At 39.5% G+C, this 15607-nt stretch overlaps 1 protein-coding gene across 1 annotated transcript in view; it reads left to right on the plus strand.

Annotated features, from left to right (window-relative positions):
• Positions 1–376: 376 nt before the first annotated feature.
• POP1 (processing of precursor 1, ribonuclease P/MRP subunit (S. cerevisiae)) overlaps positions 377–15607 on the plus strand; it is a gene marked incomplete at its 5' end in the record, with an annotated part of 17798 nt that continues 2567 nt past the window's right edge. The window contains 12 exon segments of the mRNA XM_008947242.1: positions 377–559; positions 1376–1551; positions 4201–4449; positions 4891–4978; positions 5298–5473; positions 6075–6325; positions 6459–6552; positions 7355–7466; positions 8185–8304; positions 12971–13086; positions 14424–14615; positions 15500–15607. Of these exon segments, the coding sequence (XP_008945490.1) occupies positions 377–559; positions 1376–1551; positions 4201–4449; positions 4891–4978; positions 5298–5473; positions 6075–6325; positions 6459–6552; positions 7355–7466; positions 8185–8304; positions 12971–13086; positions 14424–14615; positions 15500–15607 (1865 nt within the window).

Genomic DNA, 15607 nt, shown 5'->3' on the forward strand with positions numbered 1-15607 from the left:
CTACCTTTTCTGGTTTGGTACTCTGACTAGACAATAGTAAAAATCACTACTGGTGTTGCATAGACTGATTTTTAGACAGGTCTTTCTTATATGTTCTGATAGAGTACTGGGGACAAAGTCTGGATTGAGTACTGTTTTCAGAATGTGCAAAAGCTACTTAAGCTACTTCAGGCTTGCTGCAGGGCAGTGCAAAATGTTTATTTATTACTATTAAAAAAGCCTTAATTCTGATTTCTCACGGTTTTTTTCAGGTAAATACATGTTAAATATAATAGGAGCATGCAATGCAATCTTATGAGGAAAGACTGTGTATAGTTATCAGTTACTCAGGCAGCTTTGCATTTCTGTTACCTCTTTTCATCTCTGAACCCTCCAGGAGATGTTCGTTTTGAGCAGCAGTGTCAGCAGCAGAAATTTTCGAATCTGTCATCTGGACCCTCTTACAGGAAAGACCAGTGTTTTCCAAGAGGGCAAAGTAGAGGAGAGAGAGGCAGAGGAAGAGGAGGATGGCAAGGAGGACGCCAGAGTGCTTCTGAGGAAATGCCAAAATACATAACAGGTTTGTACATAAGAAAAATGTCATAATTAGTAAGTCCAGGGCAACTTGCTGGTAATTAAGTTTCCTGCCTTTCTTTGGTTTTGTGCAAAAGCAAAATTTAGAAAGTAATGCTTTGTTATTTTTCCAGTTTTTCTCCAAATTACAGAAGTAGTTATGTACTGGAATGAATGGCTGTTGTTCAGGGAGGCCAACTTCCGAGTTGAAAAGTTGCACTTACTTGTAATGAGAGAGATGCGTTTTGGTTTCTGTTTGCCAGCAAAATGAGTACTGACAGTCATCTGCTTTTAATGTAGCCAGTGAAACTGGCTTTGCCCATGATGTGGGTAAAGACAATTTTTAATCTAACAGACTTTATTTAGGAGAGCAGACTAGCTTTTCAAATGCAGTGCTACTCTGATAGTAGATACACTTCCATAAGCATAAAATGAGACCAGCCTGTGGGCTTTTATTTGATCATTTTACAACAGTCTGTCGTGTGATTACTGCTTGCTTTTATTTCCATGCTGAAGTTTTTTTCATCTCTCTGAATGCCATCTGAAAAGATTGCTGCTCTATTTAATAGAGTACTTGATGCAAATAGGACTTGTTGGTTATACCACGGCTTTCAGATATATTCATGTATAAGTATTTCCTTAACCATATCTGTAAGCTTCTGAATATGTAAAGAATTGAATTTTCTTCAGTGCTGATTTACTTTTATCTCAAGAAGTCTTTAGGCTGTACTAGGAACACCCTGCTAGAATCCAGTAGTTTATGTACAGTGTCTTTTTTTTTTTTGCCATTTTTCATGCTCTGATCCAGTTCTGTTCATTGCAGTGTCTGCCTTTGCTCAGGCTCGTGCTGCTGAGGTCAGTGCCATGCTGAAGGCCGTCACGCAGAAGTCTTCAAACTCTCTGGTTTTCCAGACTCTGCCAAGGCACATGCGCAGGCGAGCCATGAGCCACAACATTAAACGCCTGCCCAGGCGGCTCCAGGAGATGGCCAAGAAAGAGGTAGAAGTGTGTTCTTGTAGTATTTGCTAAACTGTATAGTGGGCATAGCTAATGCACAGCATTCAGCTGTACGTTTGTTAATGTTCAGTCCTGGGCTTAAATGTGCACAGGTTCTCAGACTTTGACTGGTGTTTGCATTTGATATGCAGGAACACCTCAGTTTTAGATGGTAGCTCAAATAGATCTCAATAACTGCTTGACTTTGCCATGATTGGACATCTTGGAAGTCATTGGAGTAGCGATGGAAGGGTCCCCTGCAGGAGGGGTTTTTCAGGCAGTGCATTGCTCCCAGGTGATCCAGGAGTCCTCGGTAACACCTTCCTGCTTGTAGCCCACCAGAGCTGTAGGGTGTGACCCTGCCAGCCTCGAGCCAGCACAGCCTGTTCATGACTGGCATGATGGTTTGTGTGGCAGCAGCTCCAGTGTGGGAGGTATGCTGGAGCTGGGGCAGCCTGCGTGCAGGGAAAGATGTATGAATTGACTGTTCCTTGTTGCTTGTGAGACTCTCATTTTGTGGCAGTATCTCAATGTTCAGTCAGAATGCTGCTGTGGAGTTACTTGCTCCTTACTCACTGTAACCTTCCTGTTTGTTTTTAAAAAGAAAATGCAAAAAAATTGATTCAGAAGGATTTTATTATGAAATGATCTGTCTGGTGTTTGATATTGATCACTTTTTTTGTCTCTAGACACTTTTTAAAGTGATCAGGTGCATTTGCTTGGTAAATTTTCTGTGTATTAAGATTGATTAATTTTATTGCTTGCATTGTTTTTTCCCTTACATTCTTTTTAAATGTTCTTTGAGACCGTACACCCTCCACTGAGTACTTGAAGATAATTGTACATGATTCAGAAATTGCTTCAGGGACTTGCGCACATGTTCCTTAGGGCGTGTTCTATTGGATCTTGGTAACCTGTATCTCTTCTTTCACTGCTCTGGTGGGCATTCTTTTTGCTTTGCTAGTCGTGACAGTTTGGCCTGTTTTCTGAGAGCTGAAGGAAAAGGGCATGGGCTGTCCTGTGTGGTTAGTTATGTGCTCTATCCTTGTTAAATAATCTAGATTTCTTTAATGTTTATACTTGGTTCTTTTGTGTCCCACTTCTTTAAATCCTTTCACGTGATTGCCTTTCTACCATCTCTGTACATACTCTTAGTCTTCCATCCTTAATTTGTATGATTCTTGGCTTTTTGGGATTGTTTAATTCAGCCTGGTCCAGCTGTATTTCTTCTGCTATGTTTTCTTTTCTCGGGTCTTTTGATGTGTTTGCACAGGCTGCTTTGTTTCGTGTTTTCTTGCAGCTTGTCATATCTCCTGCACCATTTCTTTTTTGTAAAGGTTCTGCATATTACTTTTCAGTGTTTAAAATCTGCTTCTTCAAAGTTAACTGTGCCCTTTCTGCTGCTTTTTCTTCATTCTTCTTAGATCCTTTAACATGACCATTTTCATCCAAACATTTACCTGGATCATCTCTTACCTCTTCATAAGCTTAAAGACATACAGTTTTCATCTACAGTACCACATCCCTTATTCTATAGTTGGCTTTCTGAACCAATCAGTCGCATAGCATTGATCCAATGGTTTATATTGCCTACTCTTTGGTGGAATAATGGGTCTGATGGGAACATATTTTATTTTTTTTGTGCATTTCTGGTTTGATTTCATGAGTTGCTTCAGTGTTTTCTGTGCTCATGGCAGTGATCTTCTAGCATTCTCATTCCTTTGCTGTTCTTATAACCAGAGGTCTGTTGCCAGCTATTGCTTGGTGGGTGTACAGAGGACATTATATGATTTTTTTGCGTGTCTTGTGCCTATTATTTTCTACCACTTTTCGTCACAAAAAGACAAATATTGATTTAGAGAGTCAAGCCTTCCTCTCCACCCATGCTTTCACCCATAATAATACAGACTGACTAGCTGCTTATCAAGAATTTGGTCAAGACATCGCTACAGTCCTTTCATGTTCACTCCTGTGTGACAGGACGAGGGGTAATGGCTTTAAGCTAGTAAAGGGGAGATTTAGGTTAGACGTTAGGAAAAAGTTCTTCAGTATGAGGGTGATAGATCCCTGGAATAGGTTGCCCAGACAGCTAGTGGAGGCCCCATCCGTGGGGACATTCAAGATCAGGCTGGATGAAGCTTTGAGTAGCTTGATCTAGTTGGAGATGTCCCTGCTTGTGGCGAGGGTGTTGGACTAGTGACCTTAGGATGTCTGGGCTGGAAGGGACGTCCAATGATTGTACGATTCTGCACATTGTAGACTCCTTAGGGTCCTACCTGGCAGTCTGAGAGCCCATACTGCTTCTGTATGAACTCAAATCTCCAGGTGTTCCTAATGGCACGTTCATTTATTCATGTGGCTGTATTGATCTTGGAGAAAGCCTTCACACAGGAGGTGCCAAGCCTTACTATTCACTGGTAACTTCTGTGTGGGTGTGGATTTTGGTTTATCTATGGGTTGCAGTCAAACCTTGATGCACTTGTGTGCATGGGGCTTGTGTGTAAAGTGTAAAAGTGTGTTAGCATCAGGAATTATGGACAACTAACATTGTAATGAAGTATAATTTAGTGCTTCCCATATCCTTATGTATGTCAGCCTTTTTTTTCTGCAGAAGTTTGTCCTCCTGAGAGTAATCCTGTCTTTGACAAACAGGCAGAGAAAGCCGTACATCTGAAAAAGGAGCAGTCCAAGACGAAGTGCCGCAAAGCCAGAAGGCGCCACATCAATCTGGTAGCGGAGTTCAACCGCAGGCAGAGGAAGAATATTTGGCTGGAAACGCATATTTGGCATGCAAAGAGATTTCATATGGTAAAGAAATGGGGATACTGTTTAGGAAATAGCCCTACGGAGAAGAGCTACAGGGCTTGTTACCGAGCCATGACAAAACACTGCCTTCTTCAGGTACCACATGTACATCTGTTTTCTTTGTTATTTTGCCAAGGTGCAGTAATTGACTGTTCAGTTGTAATTAATGCTTTCATCTCTTTGAAGTACTCTTGTGTCAGCTGTTAGTAACTGCTAAGTAAGAAATGAGTGATTTCATAGTTGTAATGAAGGGTGATGAGTATCAGAGGAAACAAGATGAACCTTCAGAAGAGTCTTATAGTAACTCTGACTGAAATACTACATCTTCAGTCTTCTCAAGAGCTAAGAGATTCAGTGAATCCCTGCAGCATCTTCCTGAGCAGGATGCTGTTGAACACAGTTGTTTTGTTCCATGTCCTTTTTGGTCTGTTGGTTTGAGAGGCAGGTTGGCCCTCAAATGAGAAATACTTGACAGCTCTGCTATAACTGACAATTTTCAGTAGTTATTCTCACTTTACCACTATCCTGTTGTTTCAGGACTTATCATATTATTGTTGCCTGGAGTTGGCTGGTAAAGAGAAGGAGCTTCTGAAGCAACTTGCTCGAATATGTAGCATTGACACAGGTAAAATTTATGTAGTTCAAAATAAAATTAAGATTCTGGAATAGATTGAAAGATGACTTATCCTTTGCCTTTTTTTAATATCCTGCCAATCTCAATAGTAGTAGCAGAGTTGACACTGAGTTGTGATTTTGGTTGAAAAACATAATTAAAATGTCTCATGCTAGGACTAGACATTCTTATTTTCAGTTCCTTATTAATAAACTAGTTGTGGTACAGATTAGCAGCACAGCAACCAGACTGGTTTTTTTTTGGGTTTTTTTGTTTTTTTTTTTTCAAAAACTGAGATATTTTGTTTTTCAATAAATACCATCCTCTTTAGGATTAACATTTGAAGAGGCTTGGTGTCTGTCTGGAAGATATGAGGGTTCCCTGAGTCTTTACAGAGCAGACTGCTATCCGGAAAATATGCTTGGGCCTGCTACATTTATTTGGAAACCCAGGGATGGATCTGAAAACAGACAGTTGTGGATCTGGGTGCATCCTGCTCTCAAACAGGTATTTTTTTCTATATAGTTGAACTTGAATTTCCTTATGCATTGCACATATTTAATGCTGAAGATACCTTCTGAGAAGTGTAAAAAAGCTGGATATAACACATGGCTTTAGGAAGTAGAAGTTGGAAGACTGTTTCCTCTCTAACAATATTTATGTTCTGCAAGTTGATTTTATAAAGCTCATGCAGAAGGTGCATGCCTCTGAGGGTTCTTTTTAGTGTTTGAGATTGTTAGAAGTGTTCTAGTGTCACTTGCTTCAGGATACGTTTGCAATACGTTGCTTGATTCACATCCTTCCCACTGGCACCCCCAGCAGGCTAAGTTTAGTCTCATCACATGTAATCATAATCTGATACTTAGCTATGAGTTTCAAAAAAAGAAAAATTAAAGCAAAATATTGTGCACTGGCAGTTTTTATTACTATAATTTGAGTGAGAATAAATTCTTAGCAGTGTTCAGTATTACTTTCCGCTTTTGCTAGTAAGCCCTGGACTTAAGCAGAAGGAAGTTTATTCCCTTAAATCTGTGTAGAAAAATAAACTAACTTCAGCTTTGCAATGCATTCTTTATCATCCTAATCCAAACTTTCCATTTTTCTTAAGGACATACTAAGAGAGTTAAAGGCAATTTTTCAGTGTTCAGAGCCTGAAGAAATCTGTGTTCCTGAGCCTGTTACAACATCAATTCAAGAGGAAGAACAAATGGGTGTTGGTCTGAGCCTTGGCAAGAGAAGAAAGAAGAAGGATAAAGAAGGAGAAAAAGCTGTGCCAGTGAAGAAAATAATTGGCGACGGCACTAGAGATCCATTCCAGCCCTACTCTTGGGTCTCACAGACTACTGGCATTGTGATCAGGTTTGTTCAGAGTCGAGTGAGAAACCATGATCCTTAACCACTTGCTGTAGCTGAATTCTGGCTTAACAGTACTGGGGAAGAAAATAGCATGTTGTACGATTGTACATTCACCTGAAATTTTCCTCTGTTTCAGTGATAGAACCATGGAGATTCTCAGATATCGGCTCATTGGTCCATTGTCACACTCTGTCCTTACAGAGACCTTGAAAGCTGCTTCTCTCCAAACAGTAAGGAAGTTGGCAGTTTTGGATTTACAGTAATTTTTAAAAGGTTTCTAGAATGTACAAGCTTGTTTCTGCTTGAAGGAATCGTAAACTACCTAACCTTCCTTACTATAAACACTAACATATGTGTTTCTGCTCTGGTAGCTCCTCTGTGCTGAGCCTCTTGACTAAGGCTGATCTAAGGAAGAACTAGCTGGATTTTAAGTGGGGGTAGGGAGAAAACAGAAGCAATGGTAGTGTTGGACAGGGTATGTGGTTTCTTGTGTAGTGATGTATTCTGTGGAGAGGTCCAGAATAATTCCTATTCTCTTTGACAAAGCATAGATCACTTTTCTTGAGCAATGAGCTAAGGCACCTGGAGCTCAAGGGCAAGACACTTCAGATATAGAAATAGAGTTTTCAATCAAATAAGCAATTTTTCTAAGATGTAGTATTTTGTCCATGTCTTGGCACATAGCACCACTGTGGTTTTAATGTTGGGGTTTTTTGTTTTGTTTTGTTTTGTTTTTTGTCTCTTGCAGCAGACATGGCAAGGCCATAAAATCTCTAGCTATCTGTAAAAATTAATGACAAAATTAGGAAATACTTTGGATGGATTTGTTTATTTTTGAAACACAGGATAAACTGGACAGTTTATTGGGGATTATTATAAAGTGGAATATAGGAATAGACTGCATCAGGAAAAAATTATTTTGGTTTGAAACTTGAAGAAGAAGAAAGTGACCACAGAGGTTAAGGCAAGCTAAGAACCATTGAAAGTGCTGAATATAACCACTTGAGTTTAATTACATGTGTTTTTTTCCAGGAGGTGGCAGATTCAAATACAGAACTGAATAACTGGTGGGTAGAAAACTGCAAGGACTCTGAAAAAGTATCTCTTCATCAACGTCAAAGTGCTATCTTTGAGCTACTAGAAGGTATTGGGCATGTGGTTGCTGTGGAAGAAACGGGAAACTCTTAAACTCTGGTGGTCAAAACTGACATGCTAATAAGCTGACTTCAGTTTGGAAATGCTTATTTTTGCTTCGTGAAGAGTGTAATACATTGAGCATCACTCATTGAGCCTAGGTACTAAAGTAGTACCATGGCATGTAAAAGGTTTGAGAAATGTTATTTTAAATTTTTTTAAGGAAATTTTAGTCCTCCATGTACTCCACTCTTAATAGATAAACTGAATCTTGTTTCTTATCTTCATGAGCTTAGATTTCAGATTGCTGATGGAATATCAAATGTGAGGCAGTTAAGCAGAGATGAGGTAAAACTTTTAAAAAACATTTTTTAATTTCCTTTCTCTGAAAGACCAGTATAAAACAAAAGTTGTTTGTCCTTTAAGAGATGTGCCAAATGCAAAGGATGAATTGAGTCTGTAAGTTGTGAGAGCAATCTCACTTCCACACCAAGCATAAATGTCATTACAAACCGTGTCTTATGCTGCTATTGTTGTCTTTTGTTATCGGACATGTAACAAGCATTGGTGAGTTTTCAAAACATACCAAATTGAGTACTCTGGATTGCTTCTTTGGTGTAGAGTGGTGTCGCATCCCTGCAGGCAAAACTACCCAAAGCATTAGTGCAGGAAAAGATCATAGCTTAATTGGTGGTTTCATGGCAATGTTCATCTGTTTATTTTTAAAGGGATAAGTTCACCATCCCAAATGCCACCAGGTACAATACTGGGCCTCACTGTTGGAGATCCTCGAGTCAATTTGCCAAAAAAGAAGACAAAGGCCATGCCAGACTTTATAAAATACCAAGGTAAAATACCTTGCTTATATTATGCTTCTCCTGGGACTCCCAAAGAGATTCAGTTTCGCTCTATGCCTTCGTTTCCATTTCCTGTCATCTTCTACTGATTCTCTTGCTGTCTTCCTCTAGCATTTGATTTCAGAATGTTTCCGTCCCATTTCCATAGCCCCTGGCAGAACAGAAACAGCCTGAAAGTTGCACAAGTTTTAGAATAACAATTGTGAGGGAGGGATGTGCACCAAAGCTGGTCTTGTGCTCAGTGGAAGCCTCTGTCTGACCATACAGATGATCCAGGTTCGAATCCTGGCAAGGCCAACCAGGTGCTAAAAGCTACATAGTAAGTTTCTGTTTGTTGTTTAGTCTTCCCCATGCTGTTTAGCAAGAGGATATCTGCTCTTTCTGGTTTATAGTTCTACAATGATGAAAGTTGCAATTTCTCTGAAAAAAAATAAAATATTACTATTGCAAGGTTAGCATTTCAAATGGCCAAGATGCTGGTTATGTTAAAAAAATGAAAGGTGCAAACATGACTTCTGAAACTTTCATTTCAGTGCTGACTTACACAACGTTTCAGTGCAAAACTGAAATTCAGTTAGATGTGAATGTCCTTCAGAAATGTGCAAGAGCATATAGAGCATACAGTGCAGGTTGACTCAACACAGACTGCCTCACCTAATATGAGAAACATAATAGCCAGCTAGCAAGCAGTTGCAAATAGGACAGGTTGAAGGTTCCAGAGACCTGAAAGTCCTTCATTTCCTTGGTGGTGTGTTTGCAAGATGCAAGAATAATCTAGCCTTACTTTTCACTTAAATTAGGTTACACACCTGTTTCAGTCACCATCCCTTAGCTCTCTATACAACTCTCTGTTACTTGGATTTTCTTAGATTGTCCTATTCTACCTTCTGTATCTAGAACAGCCTTTCTCCTGTTAATTAGTTCTGCTCAGCTAACTTTCTCATCATTAATGTTCCCACTGGAAATGCTGTGACATACATGACCTGCTGAGAAGGTGAGCTACATAGCTGTTGTCTATAGATACTGGTTTGAGATGGGAGAGGAGCTGGCAACTACAAGTAATTTGTTTCCTTTCATTCTGCTTGTCATGTATGTGAAGATGTGTTCAAGAAGGCAAGATCAGTAGAAGGCATCTAAGCATTGGGAATGTCTCAGTAGTTCCTCCCACTGACAGAGCTGGTTGTTGCCAGGGATGAGGGCGATGGCAAAGAGGTAGTGATGTATTAAGGTAGGGAGTCAATGGGTTTTTTTTTTCCCTTTGGCTGTCTAGAAATAGCCATCTTCAAGATCTTTCTACTTGGGGTTGTCCTTCATGTGAAAAAAATCTTCTAAACCACAAAAATTCAGAAAAGCTGGTGTTACTTTCTAGTTCCTTTCTGAGTGTTTCCTGTTTGTCTATTCGTCATGAACTTGAAACTACATCTATACTCTCTGACTTATTTGTCAGAGGGAGTCCTTGTTCAGCAAGCAGGAAAGGTAAACTACTTGCTACCTTCTAATTCAAGTTCTGCTGAAGGACTTGATGGTACACATTCTTAAGTGGAGTAGCCCAAAGGATGAAAGAAAACAGATAATACAGGCATCTTCTAGTAGAAAATTTAAAGGACATAATGGTTAGAGAGTAGAAAAGGAGAGAGTAGCCCTCCTACAAAAGCAGTTAAGGAGAGAATAGGAGGGACTAATGGTTGAGCAGGGAAAGTGGCTGCTGGTTTACACATTTCCCACCTGAGTGAGTTTCTAATGGTGTGTGGGAAGAGTTAAAGGAACTTCCACAGTCTCCTGCATACCTAGTACTTGTGCATTGGAGGAACACTATGGCACAGTAGTTCATCTCTTCTACCTGAGAAACTCAAGACTGAGGACTAACTGCCACCCTCCTGTCTCCCTCATTGCGTATTCCTAGGTGTTATTTGGGAAGAGAGGCTGTTGTTACTCTCCAAAGGCTGTTGTCCCTAACCTAGTTTTGTAGTTGACTGTGACAGCTACTACCTGTGCTATATCTCTGCCTTAATCAGCTGCTCTGTTCAGGGAGTTAAAAGCAGAGAAGTTACTTTTTTTAATAATTCTAGAAAATTAATCTGTTACGTTTTTCAGATATTCTTACAATTTTCTTTTTGGGGGAAAGCATTCAAGTGCATTTAATTCTTAGCATTTTTGAAAGAAAAAGTAAAATTGCATAGGTATTAATAAAAGAAAGCATGGACATAATCAGTTACTGTGCAGAATGAGTTTTATGTCTGATCTGTTCTCTCTATGCAAGCATTGTGCTTTCTTGCCACTGTTCACCGTTTCAGGACCCATTATAAGGTCTTCCTGAATTCTGTCAGCTCAGTTTGTAATCTCCTTGTTGTGTATTTCACTGCCTCTGTAAGCCAATTCCACACTTCTTTTTTCCCATCTTGCTTCCTGGACACTCATATACTGTTGGGATTAGTATTAGTAAGATTGATGGGCACTGTGCGTATTAGCAGATTCTGTATGTGCTTAGCCTCTCGTTCTTTGATGTTGTGTAAAAGCTAACTGATTTTCTTAGGAAGTCTTTACTAATTTAATGATGCATTGTTAGTCAAGTGAGCAAATAGTTTAGGTAAGTTCCAGCCATCATCTTTGCTTGTGGGTTGTTGTAGATGCAGTCTCTGAAATGGTACGCATCTGCCGTGTCCTTTTTTTTCCAACACGCTGGTCTAAGGTATGCCTGTGTAGTTTTCCCCCTGTGAGTGATATGCTAACAAATCAAAGGTAGTCTCAGTCTTTCCCAATTACTCTCACTCCTGAATGCATATGCCTGTGTGCAAGCTGTGCGTTACAGACACATGCTGATGGGATTTAATCAAAGAACTGTCCTAATTTCTTCAGGCTAGCGGATAGAAAGCTTGTGAATAAATCACTTCTCGCTGCCTTCTCAGCAGGTTCATGCCTTCTGGAAGTCAAGACTCCCAGTAAACAGTCAATGCTTACATGACTACAGATTAGTGCTCTTCTTTCCCCCATCTTAAAGTACACTTCAGACAATTTGGTGTGCTTGTACTGTCTTCTGTGGGAGAGTGCAAATTCCACTGCCTTAAAAACTGCTCAACATGGAGCATAGTGGAGCTTTTAAACAATCAGTGAATGAGATGCATAGAAGGAGAATGCATCATGGAAGACAAATGAGCTGAAGCTTCTTCTGCAGACACAGAGCCTGAGTCCTTGCCTGTAGAGGCACCTCTTGCAGAGGCTCAGTTACCTGGTGCCACATGCCCCTGCGTACAACAGCTCTGCAGTGGCTCCCCAGCAGTGCTGATGGGTTTGCTTTTTCTGCTAGTTTGTCACAGAGGAAAGAAAAAATTTCAAATAGAAGAACTCTTAGATCTGTCATCTAAGATTCTTAAGATAGTCGACTGCAAATCAGAACAGCCTGAAATGGAAAAAAACCTTCCTCTCTTTGCCTGTGTTGTGTAAGCACCAACCATCAATGCCAGCAGAAGCAGATAACGTGCTGATTGTTGCTGAGCTTTGTGTGCTTAGTAATACATCTCCCTGTTTCCTATACTAGCTCTAACATCTTACTTCCACTGTCATCAGCAACTTGCTCATCAGTGGGGTTATTTCCCCAGCAATCTTTAAAATGTGGACTGAAGAAAACAAGAGAGAGGTAAGAAAAGAGAACTGGTGTGAGGATTTGAGATTGTTTTGAATTATAGTACCCTTAGTAGAAAGAATAAATTCTCCAAAAGAGAAAAAGTGATTGAAAGCTAAATGATTTTAAAAAAATAAAACCCCAGCACGTTATGTTGCTTTTAATATGTAAGACCTTGTAGATGACAAAATTGAGCAGCAGTCCCTGTAAGTTTTAATTGCAGAACTATTAATAAGTTCATTGTATTTTTTTATTGGTAAAAATTATATTACTTAATATATGGATCAGCATGCATTACATACTGCACCCTGAAGGCTTTTGACCAATAGATCACTAAAGGTAGGTATACGTTTTCTCTGATTTGGTTAGCTTGTGAAGCTGAAGAAGGCTGCTTGAAGAAGGTAGGTTTAATGATCAGTTTTAAAGCTAGAAGTGTTTTCTTCAGTAATGTACACAACTTGATCTGTGTGGACATAAGCAAAGAATAGTCCCTCCCTTGAAGCACAGAACCTGAAAAGATCCAGAGTGAGAAGCTAGTCCTAAGCAGGTAGTTGCATGGTAGTCATATTCATAAAAATATTTCCTGTATGTACATTTCTTCAAGGTCATCCTTGCTTCTCTTACAAGTTTACTTAGGCAGACTTATTTCAGGCTTTGTAATGTTGCTCTTTACAATTTTCACCAAACCTGTTGAGCTTTACCCTCTTGCCTGAAAGACTAAATTCCAGATTATTAAAGGTGACGTGCTAAAGATGTCACTTACGTTACCAAAGGTCATGCTGTTTGTAATAAGAAATGCCTGTAAGAGAATGCCAGGTTAATGCCTCTAAAAACTAACAGTTTATTTCATATTTTGTATTTGGAAAAACATGTGATAGTAGCATGTTCCAGAAGCAGTGATGCTTGTTAAGCTTTTAGTAGTTTGTTTCCTTAGTTATCTGCTCATTGTCCTTAGGCTAGTGGAGTGTTTTTGGTTATTTCATACTTCTGCCACAAAAAATTGTTTGAATTTTGTTTGAAGGTTGTCTTCTTTTGTAGATAATGATAAAGTTAGACAGCTGTACCTGGAGGGTGTACCTGTAGACTGTGCTCACAGCTTTATCTGGGACCAGGACATCTGTAAGAACGTCACTGAAAATAAAATCTCAGAGCAGGTAACTAAGAAGGTGGATTGCCATGGAGAAAGTGGCTCCTAGACCATAGAGTGAGACTCTTGAACTTACATAAATCCAAGAACAGCAGTTTCCTAATGTCATAGCTGCTGAGTTGGAGTGTTTATTTTGTAGCCTTTGTGTAATGTCCTTGCACAGTCATTGTCCATGATTCAGTTAAAAGAAAGCTTTAATGGATTGTCTAAAACTAAGTAGTTGTACGTTTATTTATCAGAAGGGTTTGGAATTGGGTTTTCACGCATCACCTTGACTCATGTGCAGCAAATAAAAGGGATGAAGTGGCACAGAGAGGCTCTGGCCATTCCCTCCTCAGTCATAGCAAAGGTGATTTTCCTGACAAAACAATTGTGGAAGTTGGAAGGAAATAAAGCCCCCTGGTTCTGAACTGTAGCACACAGTGTTGTGGGTAATAGCCTGTGATTTGTAGAGAGCTTTAAATTTGCTGTTACAGGTCTGAAATCTCCTGTCTTGATGCCTCTGTTGGCGATGGAGGAACAACCCATAAAATGCGTGGGTAAAATGGTGATTTAGTCACAAGAGATGATAAACTTTCAGCATTCTTGTAATCAGAAGGAGAAAATATTTACATGGCAGAAACATTATTCTCTTTATGAAAATTAGTTTTGTAATCTTTCAAATTGGCTGACATAGTGTAATAAAAAACCCAATGTACTTACAAAATACAACACTAGTGGATAACAGTTATCAGCACAATCTTTTTGTATATGACTGTTCTTCATGCTGTTGTGAAATGTAATGTTTACCTTTTAAAACAGCTGATGCAGAAGGGATATGTAAAGAAGCAGTCTCCTGGCATGTAATTTTATAAAGGCATTCTTAAAGTGTTACAGTGAAATACAACAATTGGTGATTGCCAAAGCCTGGGTGCCAGCATGCTTTATGCGAAACCGTTTTGTGACCAAATGTTCTTCCCATCTCCCTGGCTGTAGTTCACATTTGCTCCTTGTATTGACAGACGGTCTGAAAGCACCGGTTCAGGCTCTAGTCTTCCGCACAAATCTCTAAATATCAGCTTCCAATACTTGTTTTCCCTCCTTCATCTGTGTTGTACATTTTGAGTTTCAGTACCTACTCTCCATCAAGGTCTATGGAAGTAAGAAAGGGAGAAAAAAGGTGCTTGCTTAATACTTTTTTCTAAAAACATTTTTTGTGCCTCAATGAAGATCAATTCAAATATGTAGCATATTACTAGCATATTTTTTCTAGTTATAATCTCATCTCCCTTCTGTATCTTGGAAAGGTATCTGGAAGAGGGAAAAATGGTTACTAACTTATGGGAAATTTCTCCTCCTCCTCAGGATTTAAACCGTATGAGAGCTCAATTACTGGTACCTGGATCACATCTTGATTTGGGTCCTTGTGAGTCTAAGATTCCCATACTGTTGGTGCAGCAGCCAGGGAAAATGGCTGGAGAAGATCGACCAGGATGGGGCAGTGGCTGGGATATCTATCTCCCAAAGGGCTGGGGCATGGCTTTCTGGATTCCTTTTGTAAGTGATTTCCATTGCAAATTGCAAGGAAATATGACAAATTTATATAATTTGGTTTAAAAGGATTGATTTTAGAGAGTATACTTCACATTGTATAACCAGTTGGCAATTACAGGATCGAAATCTTACTTTAAAAGAGGGTGTGTCAACTGATTGATGACAGAGGCTCAGTCTTAGAAGATGTGGAAAACTACTGTTTACTTTTATTTGCTATAACTGTGCCCACGTGGCAGTCTAAAGCAGGGTGTCAGAGTGCAGAGTAAGGAGAGAAAGCTGATGCTATAGCTCTGCAGTTTTGTGTTTGTACAGGCAAATGCCGCTAAAGAGAAATAATCTGTTTGGAGCTTGGCTGTCTCCACCACTCTGTCAACAAGTTGGTTGCCTCTGATTTGGGAGAGAGCTTGAAACACAGAGTTTGAGTTAAGCTTGAATACTCCTCTGGTGCCGTTTAGAGTGTCCTGCTTTGAATGTTTAGGTGGCAGTTTTAATGTCTTCCTGGAGTTAAATTTATGCTTTTGAATGTGCAGGGGAATTAATTGCAGTGATACCTACCATACAGTTAAAATAATTTGGGTGACTTTGCCATAGTAATAAGATGTTACTGGCAATGTACAAGATCAGAACCTGTGAAAGTCTCCTCAATTTTGTTGATAGTTTGTCAGAATTAAACTCAAAGAGCATGACTAACATTTTTGTTTAACTGAGCATCTAGAACTGTGAAAACCATGCTTAAGTTGGTTTTGCTTTGGGTTTTTTTTGAAAACTAAAGTGTCAGACTTTCCATTTTTTAAGGCAGTAGCTTTTGGAGCATTAATGTTTTGTGTCAGTTAGGAAACTGGAATAGGTACAAACATTGCTTTCTTGGCTTTTGGGTTTTATAACAGATATATCGAGGTGTACGAGTTGGTGGCTTGCAAGAGTCTTTAAAGCATTCTGAATATCAAAGAACACCTCACACTCCAAATGATTTCCCAGACTGCCAGGCAGGAATG

This window comes from Merops nubicus, unplaced genomic scaffold, assembly GCF_000691845.1.
Source record: "Merops nubicus isolate BGI_N331 unplaced genomic scaffold, ASM69184v1 scaffold4429, whole genome shotgun sequence".
Classification (NCBI taxonomy): domain Eukaryota; kingdom Metazoa; phylum Chordata; class Aves; order Coraciiformes; family Meropidae; genus Merops; species Merops nubicus.